This window comes from Kryptolebias marmoratus, linkage group LG2 (genome assembly GCF_001649575.2).
Source record: "Kryptolebias marmoratus isolate JLee-2015 linkage group LG2, ASM164957v2, whole genome shotgun sequence".
NCBI lineage: Eukaryota > Metazoa > Chordata > Actinopteri > Cyprinodontiformes > Rivulidae > Kryptolebias > Kryptolebias marmoratus.
This window is the reverse complement of record NC_051431.1, coordinates 9,327,840-9,352,915: the sequence shown is the minus strand read 5'-3', so window position 1 is coordinate 9,352,915 and position 25,076 is coordinate 9,327,840. Positions and strand designations below refer to the sequence as shown.

At 39.1% G+C, this 25,076-nt stretch overlaps 2 protein-coding genes across 6 annotated transcripts in view; one reads left to right on the top strand and one right to left on the bottom strand.

Annotated features, from left to right (window-relative positions):
- LOC108248434 (synaptotagmin-like protein 2) overlaps positions 1 to 25,076 on the top strand; it is a 281,347-nt gene that overhangs the window by 108,310 nt on the left and 147,961 nt on the right. The gene's annotated exons all lie outside the window — the stretch shown is intronic.
- Positions 716 to 25,076, bottom strand: part of nova1 (NOVA alternative splicing regulator 1) — a 57,462-nt gene continuing 33,101 nt past the window's right edge. For both annotated transcript variants that reach the window (XM_017428346.2, XM_017428347.2), the window contains exons 3-4: positions 7,440 to 7,606; positions 716 to 5,631 (exon numbers count right to left, since the gene is read on the bottom strand). In XM_017428346.2, coding sequence (XP_017283835.1) covers positions 4,612 to 5,631; positions 7,440 to 7,606 — 1,187 coding nt within the window. In that variant the 3' untranslated portion in view covers positions 716 to 4,611. The remainder of the gene's footprint in view (positions 5,632 to 7,439; positions 7,607 to 25,076) is intronic.

Sequence of the window (25,076 nt, the reverse complement as noted above, 5' to 3'; positions counted from 1 at the left end):
GGGGGTGCCTGAATATTGTTATTTGTCCAAAGGGGATGCGGCACAAAAAGTTTGAGAACCACTGCCTTACAGAAATGAAATAGCTGCTTTGTTTCTGTTTTATCCCTGACTCCAGGCCATTCCATCAATAGCTTCGAGACAGAAGGAAAAAAATCAAACATCAGAATCAAAACAAAAGAAATGAACCGTGGGAAGCCAACACGTTTTGCTTCGTTTACACCCAGTATGAGCCACCAATCATTAAAGTGCATTTATGCAACACCAAACAAACAAGAAAATGTTGACAGCAAATCGGAAGTTGTGTTGACATGTCTGATTCATGACTGCGGCCGAGTGAGGCCTACCTGACTGGAGCTGAAGGATTGTATTGACATAGATATAATTGACATTCCTGCCCTGAATTTACATTAAAGAGAAATAAACATTCAACAGAACTTAAAAAAAGAGGAAATGAATACATTCATAGATTAGATCTGCCACATAAAAATATCAGAAAACATTCTGAGATAAGTTCTACAACAGAGAACTGTGCTATCCTGAAAACACAAGAAACCAATGCACTGAGGAACATTTTCACGTTTGTTTGTTTCACATTTTTAAAACTCCTCACTGGATCTACAATAGTAAAAATCTTTGACCATGGTGAGAAATGAACTTGACTGAAGAGAAACGTGATCTCAGATGTGTGTGTGTTTGTGTCTTTTTTGGGGGGCCAACATGAAAACGAACTCCCTCCCAACTCCCAACATAAAGAACATTTTAAACATGAAAAAACTGAAGAGCTTTACACTTGACTGCATGCAGTGTTATGTTTTTGAATGTTGCGAGACAAGTCGCAGATTTTTATCACTTTTTTTTTTCCTCCATAATTTTACTTTGATACCATGCAACAAGAAGACGTGCAAAAAGATAACACCTAACTCCACAAACACATTTTGGATTGTTAATGGCTATGTTATGGATGCTGCTAACATGTCCATGCTGGCCTATAGAGACATTTGGGAGAAAACAGCAGTACTGAAGCCACAGGTCAAACAAACACACAAGAGATGCATGAAGTGGAAAACAACAGAAAATCACAATTTTTAACTTTTACTCTATGTACCTATGAGAAAAAACAAGGAACAGAAAGTTCTTTTTTGTTTTCTTAACTCATGTATTTGATTATCTTTTCTTAACTTAAAAGACAAAGTTTGATTGGCACTTGATCAGCACTTCTAAACAAGTTATTGATATCTAACATTTGATCGCACATCTACATTTTGAGAAGCTGCGGAGGTTCTAGTTTGGCACAGGTCATACTATGGAGTCTATTATTACTGTTACTACCTTACCAATACCGTATAGTCTTCTATACACCATCTGTATGCTCCGCTCTGTCTGAACACGCCTCTAATCAATAGAACAGACTAAAATATTTTGTATAGTTTACTTATCAAATAGCAGCATTTTCATAACTTACAAAAAGTACATGTAAACCTACTCATTCAAAATTTTAGTAATTTCAAAGGTTCATACAACAGACAGGAAACACAAAACAGGACAACATGCTACTATATTGCTTCCAATATTCTGAACATTTTCTTACGGTCAAACTAAATAATCAGTGACAGAAATATGGACACCAGTGCTCAATGATGAGTCTTCATAATGCACAAACAAATGGCGAAGCTAATCTTAGTCAGGCTTAGTTGGCACTCTTCATCATCCACACAAATAGAACACAGTTTCACATTTTATCGACAACGCTGGACTGCATTTGGACTACAAACTAGAATAGCTACAGTAAAGTACATTTAGATCATATGACATGACATATTGTATTCCACAGAAATGAGTTCTAGTCATTTTCAGATAACAGGATATGCATAAAAGATGTCATTGTTTTCGGCTTTAGCGTACAAACACGTTGCTCTCTAACACCTAATATATTCTGCCTGAACGGTTTGAGCTGAGCCATCAGTTTAAGATTTAGCCAACCAAGATTTGCCTTCTTTTAAAAAAAATCAACAAGACATTTTTTTAAAAGACCAAACTGGTCTAAATCGTGCTTGTTCTTTTCGGAAAGTGAATCTGACACTTTGAGCTAATGTTGCTGGTTGGTTTCAGTGGGGTGGGTCACAGTTTTGGAGGCAGGTGTTTTCTGTGCATTTTAGCCTTGTGAACTCTGCAGCCTGGGAAAACATTTTCACTCCTATGACCTGTAGTGCATAACTCCCACCCATGGCAAGACATCACCGTGAGACGACAAGAGGAAGGAGAAAGAGGGGGAGAGCACAGTGTAGGACGGAGGACAGACAAGGAATCAAATGTTGAGAGAAAGAGAAAAGTTAATGGGGGCAGAGAACAACATATGGAGCTCTCTGAAGTCAAACAGTCCGATTGCAATGATAGCCCCACCACCCTTCCCCTCTTGTTTTGTGCTTGTATCTTATTATGAGCTCAGATCTTGGGCAGTAAAGGGTTTTTTTTTACACAATGATTTCACTGGTGGCCAGATTGGATTCAGATGGATGAGAAAGGAGAGATTTTAGCTAGGAGGAAAGGCTCATTGTTGTAATAATGTTTAGACGAAAACATAATTTCTGAAAATAAAAAGGCTGTGGATTAATTTTCCTAAAACTTTGAGGGTCTGGGATTCTCTTTGACACTTCTCAGCACCAACCCTCACAGCTGTGCACAAACAAAGCTGATCATAGAGCTTGGGTTGATGGGGACAGTTGAAAATGTCTCATCAGTACAGGGAAGTGGACAGAGGAGGACTGGAGAATCTAGAACGGGGACATGAGAATCAGTTGGTAAATAGGAAAATGTTCACTAATTTAAGTGCAGTGAGTTAGTAAACAGAAACATCCCCTCTGTCAGTATGTGACATAGATGTGCAGAATAAAATGGGCCGACGCTCTTCACATTGTGTTAAGAATGTGTCACAGTGCAGTCCTCAGAGACCCTGGGGACTCAGGATGAACACGATGGATAGCAGCTCAGAGGGGATGCACGCTAACCTTTGAGTGCTCGAGACATTTAGGCAGCCACCGTTATACAAATTATTAGCAATAAAAGACAACATTTGATGTTTTATTACATGCTCCACTTGTTTCAGGAACATGATTATCCTGCCTGAACAAACAGCAGAATTCTCTTTTTTCTTTTTTTTTGATGCAAATTGGAAAGGATGGCTCACAGACTCCAAACCTACTTTTCAAGTGTCACTCTATTCCTCTTTTATCAGAGTACGTCTCCTGACTATTTGGTACCCTTAATGTAAAGGCAATAGTTTCTTTGTTCACAGATATTGGTTCATACAGCTTTCATACCAAAATGCTTTCATAGTGCTTTGTTCTTTTTGTGAACTGAAGGAGTTAGACACTGCTTTTAGATACTTTTAGCTTAATGTTGGGAATTAAAAATGTCTGTCTAAGGCAAAATCCATGTCAGGTATCATCTATTACCTGATATCCAGCTTGTATGAATTTATAATAAGTAGGTTTCTTTATGAAATTCTAAAATCAATCATTTGTCATTAGGTGAGAGTTTGGGTCAGATCCGGTGGGCTACCGATGTCTGGTTGATGCTTCAGCTACTTTAATCAAGTAAAACGTTGAGTCATTAGAGTGATTTAAATGAACCTAATCCTATAGCACCAGAAAGGGTTCAACAACAACAGATCTTCTTGTGTTTGTAGCTCTGACTCAAATTATAAACGTGTTTTAGTGTTTGTGCATTTTGTGGGAGTGTTATCGAGGAGTGTTTGTGTAAAATATATTTATACATTCCTGTGTGTCTCCTCTATCCTCTCACATTGATTATTTAAACCCTGAACCCTAACCAAGTTCAGACTGGGTCTGAGTTATACATTTCTGTCACTGCAACACAATTTTTGATCGCTGTAAATAAAAAATAGACATAGGCTAATATTGTTTTACATTCACATCAACCTGCATTTGCAGGTTTAAAAAATCTATGTGTGTTAGAATGAAACTGTCAATAAATTAAGGATGAAATTATAAAATACCCAAATTTAGAAACTTTAATTATGGTATGAGCTAGAATTCAACGTAAATGTATTCTTAGATTGCTTTCCCATTAGCTGAGATGAGCTCAGGTGCTTGTCATGAACCCTCTCCTGTTTTAAATGCATTTTGCTTTAAAAACAAAGAGTAAGGTTTGTAGAACAGCTCTATTAGCTGATCCTTGTCTGACAAATTCAGCTCACCAGGAGCTGAGGTTTCAAACTGATTTCAAACCATCAAAATCAAAACACAACAACAAAAAAAGAATCTTAATAATACTGAGGTTTTGGAGGAGGTTGAGACCCTGCGGCCTCATCCTTGAATCTGCATCTTGGCAGTGGACCAGTTCAGCTTCCTCTGATTGCTGTCGTCAAAAAGACTTGACACAAACTTTAAAAACATCAGTCCTAAAAACACACTCATATATCACACACACATATCTTTGCCATCTCCCCCACCTCCTCCTTTGTGATTCTTTCTTTTGATACTGAAATATTGAACATATATTTGGACATTTCTTTTTTTTCTATTTATGATGACGTTCAATTTCGTTCTTTTTCTGTCTTCATCTTTTTCTTCATTTTTCTTCATTTTTATTTTAGCCCACCTTTTGTGGGTTGGTGGCACGCACCCCCTGCTCGTATGTGATCCGCTGGCTGATCAAATACTGTGCAGCTTGTGTAGCAGCTGGTGACCCTGTTATGGTAACTTTACGGTTCCGAGTACCAGGAATGAACTCTCCTTTTTTGGAGATCTGGATACGGGCTCCTGTCAGCTCCTGGTACTCTACCAGTGTTTTCCCTCCTTTTCCCAAAATGGCACCCACCAGGTTTTCGGGCACTGCGATTTCTACCACGTCCTTGGCCCCATCTGCCAGCTTCTCTGTTGCCAGCAGGGATGAGGCCATCAATGGGGATGAAGCATTTAGGTAACCATTGGAAGCCCCAGTAGCAGCTGCTAGTGAACCCAAGGAGAAGCCACTGAGGCCTGTAGCAGGGTGGCCGGCACTGCTGGACGCATCATTAGCGTAGGAGGCCAACAGGTTTGCTGCAGCTGCAGCAGCAGGGTTAGCACTAGCTGCAACTGCAGCCAGAACTCCAGAGGCAGCTGCAGGATTGAGACCCAGTCCCAGGGTGTTGGTGTTGTAGCCATAGCTGGCCAGCGTATTCAGGGCTGAGGTGATGGCCAGGAGATCATTGCCAGAGAAACTGGACATGGCGGCAGGGAAGGCACCCATTCCTGTGAGTCCGGCCTGACCCAGAAGGCTAGAGGCAGTGGCAGCCGCTGCAGCTGCATTGGGCAGCACTTCGGCTGTATTAGCATAGGGGGAGCCTGTGGGGTTGGAGTTGGCTACTGGACCAGAGACATTGGAATAGCTGATATTGAGGCAGCTGCTGCTCTGAGGGTCCTCCTGGATTTTCTGCACAATGATTTCCACAGCCTTACGGTTCTGTTCAGGTTCTCCGCTGATGGTTACCACTCGCTCCTGCAGGTTGATTCCCTCTGGCTTCTGGGAAAGCTGGACCCAAGCCCCTGACTGTTCCATCACTGCTTTCACTGTGGCTCCACCCTTACCAATGATCAGCCCAGCTGTACTATTGGGCACAATCAGTTTGGCCTGCAGAGAAACAGAAAGACAGCGGTAGCAAAAAGCATGAAGCATGAGAGAAATTTACCAGCAAAAATGGTAAACAGACAGAGGGATATCTCCCACTGAGTCACAGTACTACACCAGCTCCCACTTTACTCAGCAGTTTGTTAATCCCAGGGGTTTAGGCTGCAGCTGCCACTCTGACACATGCCTCTGTCTAGTAATGAAAGACTGAAGGTAAAAATAACCACATACACTCACATTTTCCTGACCCTACCACACTGTAGGTCATGAACAACAGAATAGGGAAGATCTGGAATAAATGTGCTACTAGTGTGCAGGTGTCGTTACCACACACCTTTATACTCAAGTTCTGCAAAGTTTAACTTAGGCCTTCTCCACACGGAAACATACTTTTTAAAAAACTTTTTTTTCATTTGTTGCTTCTAAAACTGTTCTTGTAAACATGGCATGGTTTCTTCAAATGTTTTCTTCCACATGGAAATGCAGAAAACGATCCAAAATGGTGTATTAACTATACCAAGCCTTTATGTGGGGCTGTAACACTGCCAAGAGAACATACCAAAAACAGGAAACAAGATGTGGAGCATGCATATAAAGATTACACAAACTGTAAACATAAGAAGAAAAAGGCAAGGATGGTGAATACAAAATCCAGAACCAAAATCTTTATGTGGACTGACAACAAAATGGAAAGTCTACTTTGTGTCACAATAAACTACAAGAACACAAAACTGCAGTACAGTAAGTGCTGCAGTTTGACTAGGAGTTGTGTCAGTCCAAATACGTGGACACGATGGACACTTAAAGAGAGTATCCATCAAGGGACTGTTGGAGGGAATAGTTTTCTTCACAATGTTCAAAACATTTCAGGCTAAATTCTTTTAAAAAAATATTGATCTCTTAAAACTTGTCCCATTTCCTACATTTTAAAAAAAATTATACATGATGTATAATGCTGTTCTTTTCTATAATGTTTGTTTTCTTGTTTTGTTGACAGTTCAATAAAGTGATAAAAGCCTTAGACTATTTAGTGTAATAATCAGAGGGTTTTGTTCTGCTCTATTGGAAGCAGTTATTGTTCATCAACCTTGTCTGTTAATTGAAGTTATACAGTATATGAAGGTTTTTACTGTAGGTGAGAAAATAGAGTCAGCAGCACAAATACAAGCATGTAGTATGTCATTATTATTGTTCTGTCGTGCCTGAGGTCTAAATTAGGGATGGGTCTATGACGTCATTGTTTAAAAAGGTTGTGTTTAAGCTGTTCATACAGAAATGCAGGAGTGGCATTTCAAGATTATCACACCCTGGACCCCATTATTGAAAAATACTGGTTAGGGGTTCCTAAACTGCCATTTTTGTGTCGATGCAAAGTTGAAATGATAGAAACCTTTAACATATTCACAAAGCGCCGTTCCCATGTGGACAGGGCTTTCATAGCATTCAAACAAGGACAGCTTATTTCAAACACTACTCACCATGGAACTATATGATTCATTTTTCTTTGAATGCTCATCAAGAGCTTCAGTAAAATAATAAACATGGTGGTAAAATAAAAGAAAAAGAAAACATTGTCCTCTAACAAAGACTTCAGAGTTACTTCAGGTTGTTTTGCTGAAAATTTAATTTTCAGTTCTACGAACCACTGCTAGAACAACTGACCTTGTTGATGATCATTTTCACACCACAACTACCAGTTTAGAATACTGAATAGTCCTGAGTCTAAAGCAAATAGCTTGGAAGTTGGAAATTTTGCAGGAATCCAGCTGCTTTTTAAGGAAAAAGACACCATTGATTGCACAGATTCTAACCTGTTTGACCCGATCCGGGTTAACTGTGGTCTGTGGTTGCAGTATGCTGACTGGTTCTGGTTTCTGGGCGCTCTGGGGCATCTCACGGACTTTCTCGGCGATAAAGTTGTGGACACTGTTGAGGGCTTCCACGGTACCCTGTATGAGACAGACTCGTTCTGTTGTTCCTGTGATAAGAGACAGAAAATCGATAGGTTACTCAAAGTGAATACACATCTGAGGGGTTTGTTTGAGGCTGCATGAAGATCTACAATCATACTGTATTATGTCTTTGCCATAAAAACTGGTCCTTCACTACCTTCATTTACAGAATCAACAGAGGAACCTGAAAGACTGAAACCTGCTGAGTAAGTCATGGGGTGGGGGTGGAAGATTCCTTCTCATTGATGTAACAGTCCTGTGTTGCTGAGCCTGTCCTTGTCTTGCAGCGTTAATAGATTATACACACATTTGCTTTTCCTCCAGGCTTCTTTCTACACCCACACTGACAACCCAACTGGCATCTAGTTGCCATGGTAAACGGGCCGAGCAGTGAAAACAGGTGATGCAACAGTGAGTTCTTTACACACAATTTTTACTGCACTTTCCTTTATTTCTCTGTCATGTTGTTGGCAGCATTCAACTTTCCTTTGTAGGATTGTGAAATGTTTCTGATGTTTTTTGTCATACTGACACAGGTGAGTCTGAGCATCACCTGAGAAAAGGTTTCATTTTTCCTACTGATATGGAGTCAAATTTGTAAATGGATGAGACCATCTGATAAGAACACATTTAATGATCATGTTCTACACATCTGCATCTATTTGCTGTCCATTTACCAGCACTCAGGAATGGCTAAAATGAATTCAGTGAATATTAAACCCTATCAGACTAGATTAGCTTTTCCTAAAGATATGTTGAAGAATGAATTTAGACAATCTTTTGGTCTTTTCAAGTGCATCAGAAAATTCAGCGTGCAAGGTCTGTTAAATCTGTTAGACTCTTCATATTATACATATATTCAACATCACACATAAAGAACATGTATCTTAACCTGCATTAAAAAGCAGGTTAAGATATTTCAACAAATTTCCCATGTATATGATTGGTTAATAAAAAAAAAAAATCTTTACAATCAACAAAACATGGAACATGAAACTTTTCAGTTCCTGATAGAAACAGACTTTGTTGCTGAGCCTGTCCTTGTCTTGGTGAGACTTGGTGAAGACCCTCTTCTTTACTCAGGATAGGACAAATTGAACAAATCAAAGAGTCAAACCTTTTCATCTGTTGCCGATTTTCATATCAGCACAAGTTTTTTTATACACTTTTCTCCATTAGCTTTCTGTTAAATTTAGAGTAGAATTTAAAACCTTACTTCTAGCATACAAAGTTCTCAATAACCAAGCTCCAGCTTATAATAAAAACCTTATTGTGCCATATTTTCGTAACGGAAAATATAAGTAAACCTTCAAGTAAACCACTGCAGGTTTACTTGTGGTTCCTAGAGTTTCTAAAAGTAGAACAGGAGGCAGTTTACAAGGCTAACAACATAGCAAAGGAAAACAGCGGGATGATGGATTTAGCTGGTGCTTGGTTTGTGGATTTTTATCAGACTCGATGTGAAATCAGAAAAAGTACAGGAGAGTATGTGAAGCCAGACCTCTGCATCAAGCGAAGATGAGAGGATACGAACTAGCATATAATCCTAAGCTAATGCTAGCTTGTATTTAATAGTACAGTATTTAATAAGTACTATGTACAACACTGTAAAAGATACAAGTTACTGCCATTATGTGTAAACATAAGTATGCACTGTGTGTTTCAGATGGCTCTGTGGTTAAAAAAATTATTACTGCAAACTATCGGTCTGGGCATTCAAACAAGAAAAGGCATTTATTGTACAATAGTTTTAAAATGCTCTCATTGCCTTCCCAGTCATAGCCACACATGCACTCCTACTGTATCTTACTGTGATTTTTAACAGTAAAAACTTTTGTACTTTTTGCAGATATGTTTCCACTTTTAAGTTTTACCATATGACAGTTTGTGTGAAAACAAGTTAATTCTTATTAAACACTAATCCATTATTACAAAATACAGATGCTAGTACAGCATAGAATTCCTTGATATACTGGTGGTATCACTGAATTGTCTTCTGCACATTAAAGAACTTTTTTGTTTTTTTGGTGAGCAAATCAGTCAGTAAAGAAAATACCTTATTTAAGTTTCTTTTTCTTAAAAGTAAGCCATCACTGCATCAAAATATCACCGATAAATGTTTTGTTTACCCTGACTCTTTTCCCAACAGTGCCTTAACAGACTAAACAGAAAAACAAAACAATCACATTACTCACAATTTTTTTTATTAGAATCTGAATCAAAATCCAACCTGTGGAAAGTAAAAACTACATACAATTTTTATATTCCTGTTTTAAAGAGATAGGATGGGCACACAAGCCCACCCAGCACCACCCAGGAACACCTGATTGGCAACATCATTCTGTACCATCTCTTCCCTCTCAAGTCCGTTGCAGGGTTGCCGTTGCCTCCCTTGGACCCAGTTCAGTACATCCACAGCCTGTATAAAAAGTATAAAAATTAAATTCTGGGAGCTACACTTGCAGCTAAAAGCCGGTGATGGAATATGAAAATACTTTGGTGTTGTATTTATAAACAACTTTTTTTTAACTGTGCTTCACTTTATCAGAGTTTAAACTTGTGTTTGCTATAGCCCCAAAATAGGTACACACATACAACTGAGTTGAATTTATGTGTAAGTACGACTACTGTCATACTTCAAGTACATTCAAAAGGGAGTATTTTATACTACTAAAGTGGATATTGTGATTTTTTTATTTCATTTCATTTTTTTCCATTGAATAGTTGTCAATCTGTTTTTTAATCCAAGTAAAGAAAATGTACTCCATCACTGCAAAAACCGTGGTGTGAAACATGTTTATAGTTTCTTACTAGTGTACATGCTGTTGTGTTGTGCTGGATGCTGCCAGTGTCGAAGCAGCTGCTGGTTCTGGTTCTGCAGAAGAGGGATGGGAGCTGGGGGTCCATTCTAAGGGAGGTGGACAAATACATCTCGTGTGGAAAGGGATTCTTGAACAAAAATACACACACACCCTATGTACATGCACAACATAAAATTGAAACATGTAAAAAACAAACAAACAAATAACTAGTAGATGTTAACAATCTGACAATTTTTTTAAGACAATGACAGAGCACAAAGTTAGCCTGGATGGCTAACTAGCTAGATCGTTGTCTGCATGCAGGAGACAATGATGTTACTTTCAAAATATCCATGTTCAAATCAAAATTACCATCAACGGGTAAATAAGTGAAATAATGCCACAAAACGCTCACCGTCCTGTTTGATGTTGAGGCCACCTTCTCTCCACTGGCCGGAGCCATGAATAAACGTCACTCCCTGGCCAATTAATGGCCTGGAGTCCGCTGAGGTCAAATCTTCAGCTTAACTTGGCACTCTTGAAATCCCAGACGAGCAGGTACTATAGAACTGAGCTGGAAGGGGTAGGATCTCCCATTGGAAAGACTCTGAATGTGCGCGGTGTTGAGCCAAGTACGGCCGGTATGACCCCGTGGAAAAGGGCCAATAGAGACAAACAATCATTCACACTCTCACTCACACCTAGGGACAATTTAAAGTTATCAATTAACCTAACAGGCATGTTTTTGGTCAGTGGGAGAAACCAGAGTAGCTATAGAAAACCCTCACATGCACAAGGATAACATGTAAACTCCACCTAGAAAGGCTCTAGGTGGGAGACGATCCTGTGACCTTTTTGCTGTGAGGCAACAACTCTAACCACTATTTCGCCATGCTGCCCATAGCTGTTATTAGTCTGTTTTTATTTATTTATTTTCCATAGAAACTACACCGAGACCAATTCCTGTTTGCTTGTGTTGCTTTCCTGCCCTGTTAAACCCCAGCCAATTGAGGCAGATGACTGCTTGTCCTGAGCTTAATTGTGATTCTGTTGAAGGTTTCTTTCAGTTAAAAGAGAGTTGTTCCTTTCTACTGTCTCCAACATGCTGCTCAGGATAGGAGATTGCAACAAAGTGAAGATTTGACGCAATCTCTGCTGGCTTCTTTAGATAGATAACTTTTACTAGTTGGCATTTTATAATGCACTGAATGTGAATGTATTGTGCTATAATTGGAATAAATTGACTGTAATAAAGTTTGAAATTGAATTATGTTGGTGTAAATTCTCCAGGAAGAATTCAGGAAATGATAATTCTAAGTGGTTCAATAAAAGGCATGTTTCTTGAAAAGGTTTCACCTCTCATCCAAAAGGTTTTTTAGTTCTGATCTGAAGAAGCCCTTTGAATGAGAGGTGTAACCTCTTCTAGAAAAATGAAAAGACCATTTGCCTTCCATTGAATCCCCTAGGACTAAATCTAAATTAGATTTATGATTTGGCTTTTTTTTTGTATAGTGCCCTGAGATTACTTTGTTGTGCGAAATCAATAAACTAAATTAACCATTTCCAACATTTCAAAATGATAAGTAAAAATTCAGTTTACAAACATGCTCTATAGATACGGTCCCTCAAAAAATGATGTTAAAAATGTCTAGAGTCAGTTGTTGGAAAATGAATCAGACAGTATAAACAGAATCACAGTTAATTTCCATTCTAATGATTAACAGATCTGCTGGAGTAAATAGTAAAAGAATAATCACAAATGATTTACAAATAAAATCTCATTTTATTTAGACTCCGTTTACATTTCATGATGATACCCGCTATACACTCCATGACCTATAAGAAGATGGTTGGATCCTGGAAAATATGGAAAACCTCCTTCAATGTGAAGGTAACTATGCTTCTAGTACTTACCAAATAGGTTTTCTACAACTATTACTACTACAACTATTTTCTGCTTCTTGAGATACTCTCATCCTCCTAAGATAATACTATTATGATTGTAATAGGCTCCGTCCTGCCACAACTCTCTCAGGTCGCATCAAGACAAGGCTGCAAGCTAAAAGATCACACCACACTAGCACTACTACTAGTACTACTCCCACAGGTATCATGTCTACCCTAGGTTATTTTCATGATCTTATCATAATCTACAGAATCTTTCTATATGTGAGGTTACTGGTCCTCCAGTATCCATTTTAGTCTTGCTGTTGGGGAGGAAAAGACCATCAGATGCATGAAAAAATGTTTCTGTGCAGTACCTCAACCACATCCACCCTTCTTCCTTTGTTGTCCAACAGACTTGACCATGAGGAGAACAAGAGTTTCTTGCTTTGTGTCCAAAAGGTAAATGAAGGATGACTGAGTGTGGCGCAGTATTTAGTAAGGCTGGGTATCTGGTACGTAGCTCAAACAGACCGCCAAAGATCCAATTCATTAAAGATACTTGAGCAGAAAAACTGATACGATGTGATACGATTCAGCCTTTAATTCAAATACAACACAATATTAGTGTGATTCAACAAACGGAGATTCCATGCAATACAATACAACAAAGCAAATGAATGATTCTATGTCAGTTATTGTTATTGAGACTCATTTTTATACGACCTAACAAAATGACTACTCACAAACATGTCTTGTTTTAAATTACAAAAGTCTAATAAAACTTGACTCACAATTTAATAATACACAAAAATGAGGCCTGGTGCAAAATGGAGAAAAAACAAAACAAAAACAAAAACCTGCCAGCAGCAGATATGTTTAACATTCTTTCGGTAACTCAGCAGTCATTATAAATCATAAAACATAAGCTGACCCTTTCTTTCCTGAAATATTTGCTGATCTCCAGGAATCAGGGTGAAGCCCACTTTCAGTTTGTTCCCATTTAAACAAATACTGCTCCAGTTCTCCTCATGAACGAACACTGGGAGTCACTAAAGAAAAAACAACAATCCTAATCAGCAGGAAGTGCAGCCAAAAGAACTGTCTGCTGACAAAAATGAATACAAGGGATATTACCTTTTTAGATTCTCTAACATTTTTTAATAGTGGATGCCAGAAGAAAGGAAACTGCTTTCAGACTCTTCATTTAATCATAAAACAGGTTGAGTTTTATCGGTACAAAGATCTAATAGCCCAGTGAATTTAGATTTAATCCCAAAACTGCATCAGTTCGCAGCTGTTCTACCAATATATTTGCATTGTGCACCTGCATGTTAGTGAATCTGTACTAATCGGTTATTCTTCATATACCTAGTATTTAGTGATGAATTGAGAGCATAGATTAGTCATGGCAGCTGCGTTGTGAAGGTATGGCATGATCCTTTTGGTTGTAGCAAGAACAACAGTGAGACAATGCATAGCAGCTGGGCTGCCAAAAGTGGTGTGCTGCCTGGACAGTGTGGATGTGATGGGGTTGGAGCTTAGGCATGAGGCCAGTGTGGCCAGTTCTGCTTCAAACTCTCAATGACCAAGCCACATCAGTGTGTATGGGCCCCACTCCATGAGTGCCACCATGCTCCCCCAACAACCTGATACACTACCACCATATCCTTACTACTGAAGTTCTGTTCATGCTCAAAATGATAATCAGGACACTGCAGTTTTTCCTTTTTGTTGTTTTGCTGACAAAGACTTTTTAGTTTTTCGCTGAAAGTTATCTATCGTTATACAAGCCGAAGGCAGCATTGGTTTCCTGGTCATTCATGGCAGAAGTCAAAGGATCCTAATATTTTTACTTGGTGTTTGATTTTCAAGTGGTTGAGCAGGTTTCTTGTAGTGCACATATCACCATCTTGTACATAATGTTTTTGATGCACATCTGTGTCTATGAATCCGAAGTGTTTCAACAGAAACAAACTGGCTCTACATTTGGTTGTTTACTAGATGCTGTTTTTTCCACAGTTTAAGTTGTGCTGATTTTTTAAAATGATGCAACAATATGCACTTGAGTTTAAGCTTTGGGGGCAGAAGGGTGCATCATGCAAAGGCAAGACAAAAAAGCATGCTCGCAAAGAAGAATGTGACAAAAACAATTTTAGTCACATTCTTTTTGATTGTTTTTGTGATAGTTTAGAGATAAAATCAAAACTGTAAATACAAATTTAATTAATTGCACAGTCATGACCCATCATGTTCTATCATGGTAAAGCATGATATTAAAAAAAAACATTTGCAATGTGCAGTATTATTGTTTATTATTGAGATGACAGCGTCAGTTGTGATAAATCTACATTTTCCTCACGTTCTCTTCTGTCATCACTATCATCTAAACAAGGTGTAGGCATCAAGACCAGTGAGATTCTGTTGGATTGGTCAAATATATGATTAACATAAACCATGGTGGGGTTTGAAATAAGTCTTTGATTTACTGCAGTCCAAGTAGTTCTTTGCATTATTGATATTGCGCTCACTGATATTGCACAGATGATATATTTCTGGTATATTGTGCAGCTCAGTGTAATGGGGAGCATACTGCATCTCTATTACAACCCCAGAGACCTTGCCAAGAACCTGTAAAGACCATCCATGCTCTGACAGATTCTTTTATGTCACAGCAAGTGGTCATTCAGTGTGAAGGGAACCTAACACTTCTGATCCAGTGTGAGCAGGGCACAAATAGCAAAGACTGAATGTGTTAAGACTGTATGCACACACCATAATTTTACCAGTGCAAAAATAAATACATGGCTTTAATTTTCACCTTAGTAACTAACTAGGCCTTTTAGCATAAAATAAAATGTATTGTTCTGAGAAGTCCTTTTTAATGATTTTTTTTTTTTTCAGCATTAAGTGCTGAGCATGGAGGACCCTTTGCTTTCCTGTCTACTTAACTGCCTGACCAGTAACATTGTTTATGTTAAAGCAGAGCCTCTTCTTTGTTTCTACAACTTTTGTTTTTGCTGAAACGCAGCAGAGAAGACATGAAACTATCTGGTTGTAGGACTTATCTACAACCTTGAATCATTTCCATATATGCTTGCATCACTTTTGTATTCCATTTTTCTTTAAGAGGAACAAACTGAGTTACAGTTTGCTCGCCCTGATGCATGGGAGAAGGAAAATGTGTCAGAGCCCCTGAGAGTGCATATCTCAGCCTTCAGCTTCCTCCACACCACCATAGCCTCTCATATCTTCTATCTCATTCCCACAGTGCAAAAGTTTTAATACTACTCAGTAGTTGACGGATTGGAAAGTGATGAAAATTAGCATCCGTATAAACTCAGTTTTAATAGAACACAGAGAAAATATCCCCCATAATTACTGTCAACACATCAACAGATATTATCCACACTCCAAACTGAGATTTTTTTCCTAGAAATGTTAGTGAAGAATAAATTCATCATGTTACATTGTTGTCTGAAGACATCTCTTCAAAATGTAAACACTGATTTAAATTGTGGGGACTTACTGAAAAAATTAGAAACACTTTTTGGGAAACTTTTAGACTACATGACCTGTCATCCCTGTGGCCATCTTTGAGAAAAACGCCAGTAAGCACACCACACTTCCAAGTCATGTCCCATCATTCAGTTCAGAAAAATAAGCCATAAAATTACATACGGACTTGTTTTATATTTCTGGGTATTAAAATGCATGCTTCTTATAGACAAACAGACCCTTTAAGTCTGAAGTAATTGAGGATCCGGTATTGTAGATGTATTTCACCATTCACACTGTTGTTTTTCCTGTTTATTGCTTCTTCCGCATGTTTTGTAGTCAAACTACTTGCATATTATGTGCTCTTTTACCCATTCAAGATTGAAATGTTTGGCTCAATTGTGAATAGTAAATTTGTGCTTTTGACTTAACTTTTTTCTTATAAAAATATCAACCTTATAAATAATTGAGATCTCTTCAATTCCTTCAAAACATTGTTCTCTCTAAAACCTACTCAGTACACTGGCTTTTAGCGTGAAGCTACAGTTTTGCTGCAATTAGCTTTTAGCTATCATTTTGCTACTTGTAACTTTTAGCTGTGATTTTACAAATTTTAGCTTTTAGCCACTATTTTGCGTATTTTTTGGCTACTAGCTTATTTTCTTGCTTTCTGGAAAGAATAACTCCAAACACTTAAAAAGTGCCTCGTCTTACTGAAAACATGCACTCCTGTATCTCAATCTTCAGTTATTCAAAAACATATTTTAAAGCTCCATTTTTGCAGGTAAAACTCCAACATAATTAATATTCAGGTGGTATCTCTGGCTACAAAACAAAAAACGTTTTGAGGTGTTTCTACAGTAAGTACAGGTTAAAACAGAACCTGAAGTTGAGTAACTGAGCAATAAGAGCTAAAGTGCTCCTATTTTTTGTTGACTGCACTAGCAGTGATGACTTCCTGTTCTCTACTAACCTCAGAAAGGGTGCTGAAGCCCTCAGGTGGACAAAAAAGTTATAAAAAACACATTTCAACTCTTTTTACACAAAAATCACAAATTCCATTAAGATAAAGATTAGTAATGAAGACATATCTGTTATGTTGTGCTGTTACATGAAAAGGACAGAAGGGGGAGCTCTGACTATGTATGCTAAAATATGTCGTATAAAAAAGAGAATGAAGAAGAGAAAAAAGAGAGCTGAAGCTAACCTACGTCTGATGCTATTTATTTTCCACGATTTAAAATTAGCAACACCACAACATTGGCGACGAGGATGTCCATTTCTGTGTCTTTACCTGCTCCATTCATGCCATGTCCGGGGGAACCAGCTATACCATTTCCAACATGGCTAAAAATGTTCGAAAATTATATGCTGGCGATAGCTGCGTAGGGGCATGGCTGGCCTGATGCCAGAAGGCGTGCGGTTCTACTTCATGCCCTGGGCACAGAGAGCCAAAGACTTTTCTACACCCTGCCGAATACCGGAGACACGTTTGCTACTGCTATTGCGGCCCTAAAAGAACATTTTGTGCCAAAGGTGAACGTCATTGCTGAACGTCACAAGTTTCGACAAAGAGCACAGAGACCAGATGAGATGGTAAACCAATTCTTAGCTTCTCTACGGGTTTGGCTGCTACATGTGATTTCGGGAACATGGAGGAACAAATGCTACGTGACCACCTGATCGAGCATGTTGCTAATACTTGCATAAGAGACAGACTATTACTTGAACCGGACTTAACTCTTGCTAAAGCTACTACATTGGCGTTGCAAATTGAAACTGGATTAAGAGATGCTAACGTTCTCTCTGATGCAACTGCTGCTGGCACTTCCGCTCCTGTGAGGGCCATACAAAAACAACCAAAGCCAAGCCGCCGCTGGGACATGAAGAAGAAGCCGCCGAATTCTGCTCCAGCTACGACGCAAGCTGCTGGTAACCGCCGTTCATGCTTCCGCTGTGGATCTTTCAACCACCTTGCTAACACACCTTCATGCCCTGCTGCTAAAATATCATGCAATAAGTGTGGTAAAGTGGGACATTTTTCATGAGTATGCCGTTCAACCCAAAAGGAGGTATGTGAAGTCGTCAATAATGAGCCAACAGTTCTTTACATGAACAATACAATACAAGACAAGATCCTCTGCACAGTTCAAGTGACTGTTAATGGAAAATGCAAAGAGCTGATTGTGGATACAGGCTCATCTGTGTCCATTATACCAGAGAGTGTTTACCAAACCTACTTCTCAGAATGTGTGCTAACTGAACCTACATTTGCTCTTGTTACCTATGCAAAAGAGAAAATCTCTGTACAAGGGTGCTTAAAAGCTACTATTTCTCATGATAACCATTCTACTGCAGGTACTCTTGTTGTGGGTGAGTCAGGTGCTGCTCTTCTTGGCTTGGACTTGTTTCAGGCATTACAAATGAAACTTGATGGATGAAAAGTAGTTACTACTAATACTCCTCCTACCTCTACAGTTCAACCAGCTGTGCCAGAGACTGTACCTGAAAATGCTCCAGAAGTGTCAGTTCAGGAAGTTGGCTATGCTAAAAATTTCATACACAAAGTACATATACTGCCAAATGCTGTTCCAGTGCAACAAAAACTCAGGAGACTTCCATTTTCAGTAAGACAAGCTGTTTCAGAGGAACTCAAAGACCTCCAGGACAAGGGCATCATTGAATGTATTGATGCTTCTCCTTGGGTTTCTCCCATTGTCGTGACACAAAGAAGAGATGGGGGAGAGCCACGCATGTGTGTTGATCTAAGGGAGCCAAATAAAGTCATTGTTGCTGATTGCCATCCATTACCACACATGGATGAACTCTTCTCTAATCTACGGGGGGCTACTGTTTTTTCCACTATCGATTTAGCCTCTGCCTCCCACCAAATGCCTCTGCATCCTGAAAGTCATGATATTACTGCATTTATCACTCATGATGGACTGCAGAGTTCCGTTTGGCTTAGCTTCTGCCCTGTCGGCCTTTCAAAAAATGATGTCAATCATTCTTGCAGGTTTGCCAGGTGTACAAGCATACCTGGATGACATAATCTGCTATGGCTCTACACAAAGAGAACATGATGAAAATTTACGAAGAGTGCTCCAAGCCCTGACTGATGCTGGACTCAAACTAAACATGCACAAATGCAGGTTCAATCAACCTTCACTAAACTACCTGGGTCACACCATTTCAAAAGAAGGTCTTCAACCGGACCAGGACAGAGTCACTGCTGTGATTCATGCTCAAGCTCCACACAACATGTCTTCGCTGAGATCTTTTCTGGGTCTTGCGTCATGGTACAGTAAGTTCATTCCAGATTTTGTGACTGTCATTGAGCCACTACGTACAGTACTCAGAGACTCCACAGATTTAAGTTTCAAGTGGACAGCAGAAGCCCAGTCTAGTTTCACTTCACTCAGAGAACTGATTGTCAATAGTCCTGCCTTAGCCCTGTATGACCCTGAGTTGCCAACCTTTGTTACTACTGATACGTCGGATTATGGACTGGACGCGGTATTAACTCAACTGCATTCAGACCAAAGTAAGAGAGTTGTCGCTTTTGCAGCCAGAACACTCTCTTCTGCTGAGCACAAAACGTGAAGCTCTTGCCTGCGTTTGGACTGTGGAAAGGTGGAGAACCTACCTCTGGGGTCGTTGTTTTGTCCTTTGTACAGACCACCAAGCACTTACAACCTTACTCACCTCTAAGGGTTCCGGTCGTGCTGGACTAAGGATTGCCAGATGGTCCGCTCGATTGCTCTGCTTCACATATGACGTCACTTGCCACCCAGGACACCAAAACGTCACTGCTGACTGCCTGTCCCGACTACCACTAACTGCTGAAAACGAGGTGACAGAGGAACCTGACATGATTGCGGTTGTTTTTAAAGAGTCATTGTGTGCCATTTCTCTCCCAGATTTCACCTCTGCCAGTGAAACCTGCCCAGAACTGTCAGTGCTCCACAACTAGATCCAAAAATGTTGGCCCAAATGCAAACAAGGCTTGCCTGTGAACCTTGCTCCATACTTTCAGGTATGACTTGAGCTGTCAGTTCATGGTTCACTAATATTGAGAGGGACAGATCGACTGGTTGTTCCTGCTTCACTTCGTGCCAGAGTTCTTGATTTAGCACATGAGGGACACCAAGGCACAGTTCGTACCAAGCAGAGAGTGCGTGAACTGTTCTGGTGGCCACAACTGGACAAACTTGTTCATTGTTTGTTCACGATTTCAAATTAGCAACGCCACAACAATATCGCATCTATTTTAAAATATAAATCTACATACATAGGGCAGGTCTCATCCCAAAGAAGAAGGAGCTTCAAGGCTGAGCTAATGTTAGGTCCAGCCTAGAGTAAACAGCTACCCTACACATCACCATATCCAACGGCCAAGCCCATTGGTTTGAGGACATGGCCCTAGCTTTGGAGTTTGCCAACAAGAACTGAAATGTGTTTTGAACCCAACATCAATGAAAATATAACCATAAAATAGTTGTTTTAGGAAAAGTTTTAAATTAAATTAAATTAATTCAAAGTATTAAAGAAACCACTCTGGTGTTTTTGACTTTTTCCGTGACCAACCCGGAAGTGTGATGACCGCTGAGGTTCAGCAGTTCATCAGTGAGTGGATGAATACTGTTACAATATAGTTCAGTTCGTTGTAATTACTTGTTCAAACCGAACAGAAAATACCACTGGAGGTTTTTTTTTGGCGTCCCATTGGATAAAAACCTTCCTCAGATTTGGATCCATAAGCTCCAATGTGGGAATTACTATCAGCACCGCTTGGACCCTCGTTACTCACTGCCATAGGCTGGCATAATGCCAAAAAACAGGACCTTTTGCCAGCAGCAGTCCTAACTGTTATTAATTTTAAAAGAAAGTCAAATGTGGAGGAGAACATCGCCACAGAGAATGACACTAGAAACAGGAAGTTTTACTTTAAACGTGACATGAATGCGTGCTGTCATTAAAAGGTCTGAGCTGCTTACAGGCCGACAGCCTGAGATCAGTTTGGGATTCAGAGCAGTTTGATATTGATGAAAAAATATAGACAATCCATGAATCCGTGATTAAACAAATGTCAGTCTGAAACTGCTGTTGATTAGTTTACTCTGGTCTGAGAGTTCATAAACGTTACTACAAAGTGTGCTCACATTGTTGTTTACAAGTTAGCTTTCGGTTAGCATCAGGTTAGCTTCGAATTAACAATGCTAGCTCTCTCTTGCCATCTTTATGTTGATTTGCAGTGTCATGTGTTGATGTCATGACAATGACCTAGGGGCAATAAGTTCTCACCATTCCACGTTCCCAACTCAGTCGTTACAAATGTATCTATCTTATATCCTTTCCTGGCAAATCAAGAGGTGTTGCCATTCTTATACACAGAGGTATTCCCTTTGTTCATGTTAAAACAACTTCTGATTCTGTTGGCAGATTATTTAATTGCCCTTGGGCACATTTATGGCTCTTGTATATGCTGCCAATTGGGAAGATAACTTTTTTAAATGGGTTATCTCAATGCTGCCAGATTTGACTGCTAATGATTTGACCATGAGAGGGGAGTTTAACTACTGAGTGGCTCTTTCTTAGACTGCTACTCCTCCACTTTTTCCTTTTCAATCAAAGTTGGCCACAGCGATTAGACTTTATGAAAGAGTTTAATGTTGTGGAGCCCTGGCACTGTTTAAAATCAATAGAGAAAATATTCTTTTTTCGTGCATATTCACAATACCTATACTCAGATGGATTCTTTTTAAAATTATTGTAGTTGATAGCAGGGTGTTCTTTTCTTTCTAGTTAATAGGGCTCCAGAGATCACAGTCTCAGTGTTGTGGGAAGTAATCAAGGCTTTTATAGGCGGGAGATTATTTCTTATACGGCCTATCAGCAAAAATCTAGAAAAAAGAAGCCAGGTTATCTAAGTGCATTAAGTTTTTAGATTCTTCAGATTATGGCCAAGGAACTAAACTGTCCTACCATGCCAATATACTTTAAGACTGCACTCAAATTTTTACAAAGTGGTAAAAACCCAGATGGATTACCATCCTAATTCTACAAAACCCTTTGTAAGCAACTGGGCCCATTCCTTCTAGAGATGTTTGTTGAGTCTTTTAACTAAGACATGCTCCTTCAAACCTTGAACCAGGCTTTTATTTCATTGCTTTTAAAAAAAGGGTGAAGACCCATTATTATGCAGTTTGTATCATCCTATTACTTTATTAAGTGTTGACTTCAAATTGTTGGCAAAGTTATTAGCCAAGGACTTAATAAAAGTTTTACTGAGTTTATTCACAATAGGCACTCGTTTTTTAACATCCAGAAAATATTTAAAGCTGAAATGAAATCAGATCTCAAAGAATTGACATTTCATGTATGTTATTTAGTCAAACACATCCACACAACATTGCAGGGACCTGGTTTTTGACCTTAAAGTTAAATAAACTGTTTTTAGACTCAATCATTTCTGAAGTGGGTAATTTGTGGGGCGGAGTTCCGTCCTGGTTCATGACGAGCGCTGTGCCCCGACCGGCCCCTAAAAGACACTGGAAAAACAACGAACGGCGCTACTGTCCAGTTGTTTACTATTGGAAAGGAAAAAGAAGCCTTTTTTGAATATGAAGAAATGCCAGAAGACTTTGCAGGAGTAATAGATATACAACCATACCAGTATGAATCTGAATCGACGGCTGGATCTCCGTAATCAGATGAAAACTCTTCAGGTTTGGATTCTAATGATCACCAGGACCGTCATGGCTGACAAAACAACATGCATAATGGCTGACTTAGGAACGTGGAATGGTGAGAACCAATTGTTGTCATAACATCAGTACACAACACAACAACAGCTAACGTTGGTAACTCAAAGCTAACCTGATGCTAACAATGCTAACCAGATGCTAACCTGTAAACAACGTCACCGTTCTTCAGAGTAGCGTTTATAAATTCTCACACCAGAGTAAACTAATCAACAGCAGTTTCAGACTATTACGTTCGTTTAATCACACATGGATTGTCTCTATTTTTCTATCAATAACAAACTGCTCTGAATCCCAAACTGATCTTAGGCTGTCGGCCTGTAAGCAGCTTCCTGTTTCTCATCACCTTCTCTGTGGCGATATCCTACCTTCCATTTGCCTTTCTTTTTTAAAATTAAAAATAATTAGGACTGCTGCTGGCAAAAGCTCCTGTTTTTTTGGTGTGAAGCCAGTCCACAGTAGTAACGAGGGTCAGAGTGGTGCTTCTCTTTGTAGAAGTCCAAAACCCAAGCTCTAATAGCAATTCTTACATTGGAGCTTATGAATCCAAATTTGAGAAAGGTTTTTAACTTTCTGGAAGCCTTTACCAGTATTCATCCATTCACTGATGATTTGTTGAACCTCAGTGGCTCAGCAGGCGTCACACTTCCGGGGTGGTCACGAAAAAAGAAGAAAGAAGAAAGAAACAAAGATCCACTGATTGTCACACACCTGAGTGTGTGAAATTTGTTTGTCACGGAAAAAGCCAAAAACACCTGAGCGGTTTTTCAATATTCAGAATTACCAAAAAATATAGTATTTTTTTTGTTTTAAATTTAAAACATCTACAAAAACATATTTTATGGCTATATTTTTTACTGATGTTTGCTTCAAAATACCTTTCAGTTCAGCTTTAATCTGATTTATAACCTCTCCACAACTCCTCTATCTGAGGCTTTATTTGCACTGGAAACTGAAAAGGCATTTGATAGAGCAGAGTAGTATTATCTCATTTCTATTTTGGGAAAATTTGAACTTGGGGTAAAATTTATCTAATGCATATAGTTATTAAATGCAACCCTTCTGGAAGCTGCCAGAACAAATGGCACAAACTGAATATTTTTGCTTATATTGCTCTACAAGGCAGGGACGCCTATTAAGTCCTCTTTTATTTGCCATTGTAATGGAACCTCTGTCCATTGCTTTACAGTCTCATTCTAATATATCCAGCATAACTAGAAAAAGCATGGAGTTGAATGTGGCCCTGTATCTTTATGGCCTTCAACTACTCCTATCTGACTAGTCACGCTCTACCCCATTGCTCTTTCAGTCCTGAATGCATTTGGTAACATTTCTAGATATAAATTTAACCTTGTTAAATGAGGGTTATTTGCTATTAACAAAGAGGCAAAGAGCATCTGCTTGATAATCTGACAATGAAAATGTTCAATTTAAGTTTTGGCTATCTTAAAAGGGTATAGAGCTGACAAAATGGTTCATCTTTATAAGAAAAACTTCCTGCCCTTGCTGACACAAATTAGACATGATTTTAAATTATGGTCTTTCCAAATTCTTTCTGAGGCCTGTAGTAATAATGATGTCAAAATTAATATCTGCCCATGCTTCTATTTCAATGTATTGCAATATTCAAAATTTTTTCCCTTTAGCTTTTTCTCACAAAGTCAACAGTTTTATTTTGGATTACATTTCGAGCAAGAAACCACCCAGGCTGCGCCATCAAGTCTTACAGAGGCCTTAAGGTCTGGGTGAAATGGCACAACCTAACCTCTTGTACTACTACTGGGTAACCTATATAAAAAATCTGAATTATTGGGTTCAATATGAGGAGAGTGAATTACCTCTATGGTGGGTGGTTATAGAAGTGATTTCTGCTCATCCTGTAGCCTTGAAAGCATTACTATACTCACCTCTTCACTCATCTACTTCTAGATACACTAAGAATATGATAGTTGCCGACTGTCTTAAAATCTGGGTTTGATGTATCAGCCATTTTGATCTGCAAACAAACCCTGTTTATTGACAGTTAGTCAAAAAACTTTTTTTTTTTTTTTTTTCAGATACCTTCATTATACATTATGTCTGTAACTCATCCCCCATATTTCCAGCTCTTCCTCACTTCACTGATTTTAAAATGTTTCTGCAACTTCTCCCCTCAGTGAGTGGGGTATCTTTTCCATAAATTTAAATATTTTTAACCTGTCAAATCTTTCCAATGTTTGGGGGAGGTTAAAAGAGGGTACACATATCTTAAATTTCTTCTAAGCACAGTTTCACAAAATGATTCTACATCGAGCTCACTATACTGTCATGATCCATGTTCATGCCTTGTCTGGCCCTGCCCACATTTTCTATCTCTCATTAAGTCATTTCTTCCACCTGTGCCGGCTCCTATTTATGCCTTGGCGTCACTCCTGCGCAGTGCGAGATTGTCTGCCGCTCCTGCTACAGCTTTCAAGCCCATTACCAAGTTCCATGAGTTTTTCCTGTTGCCGAACCTTGCCTGTGTTTTTGACCTTGTCTCTCGTCCTCTGCCTTGGATCTAGTTTCAC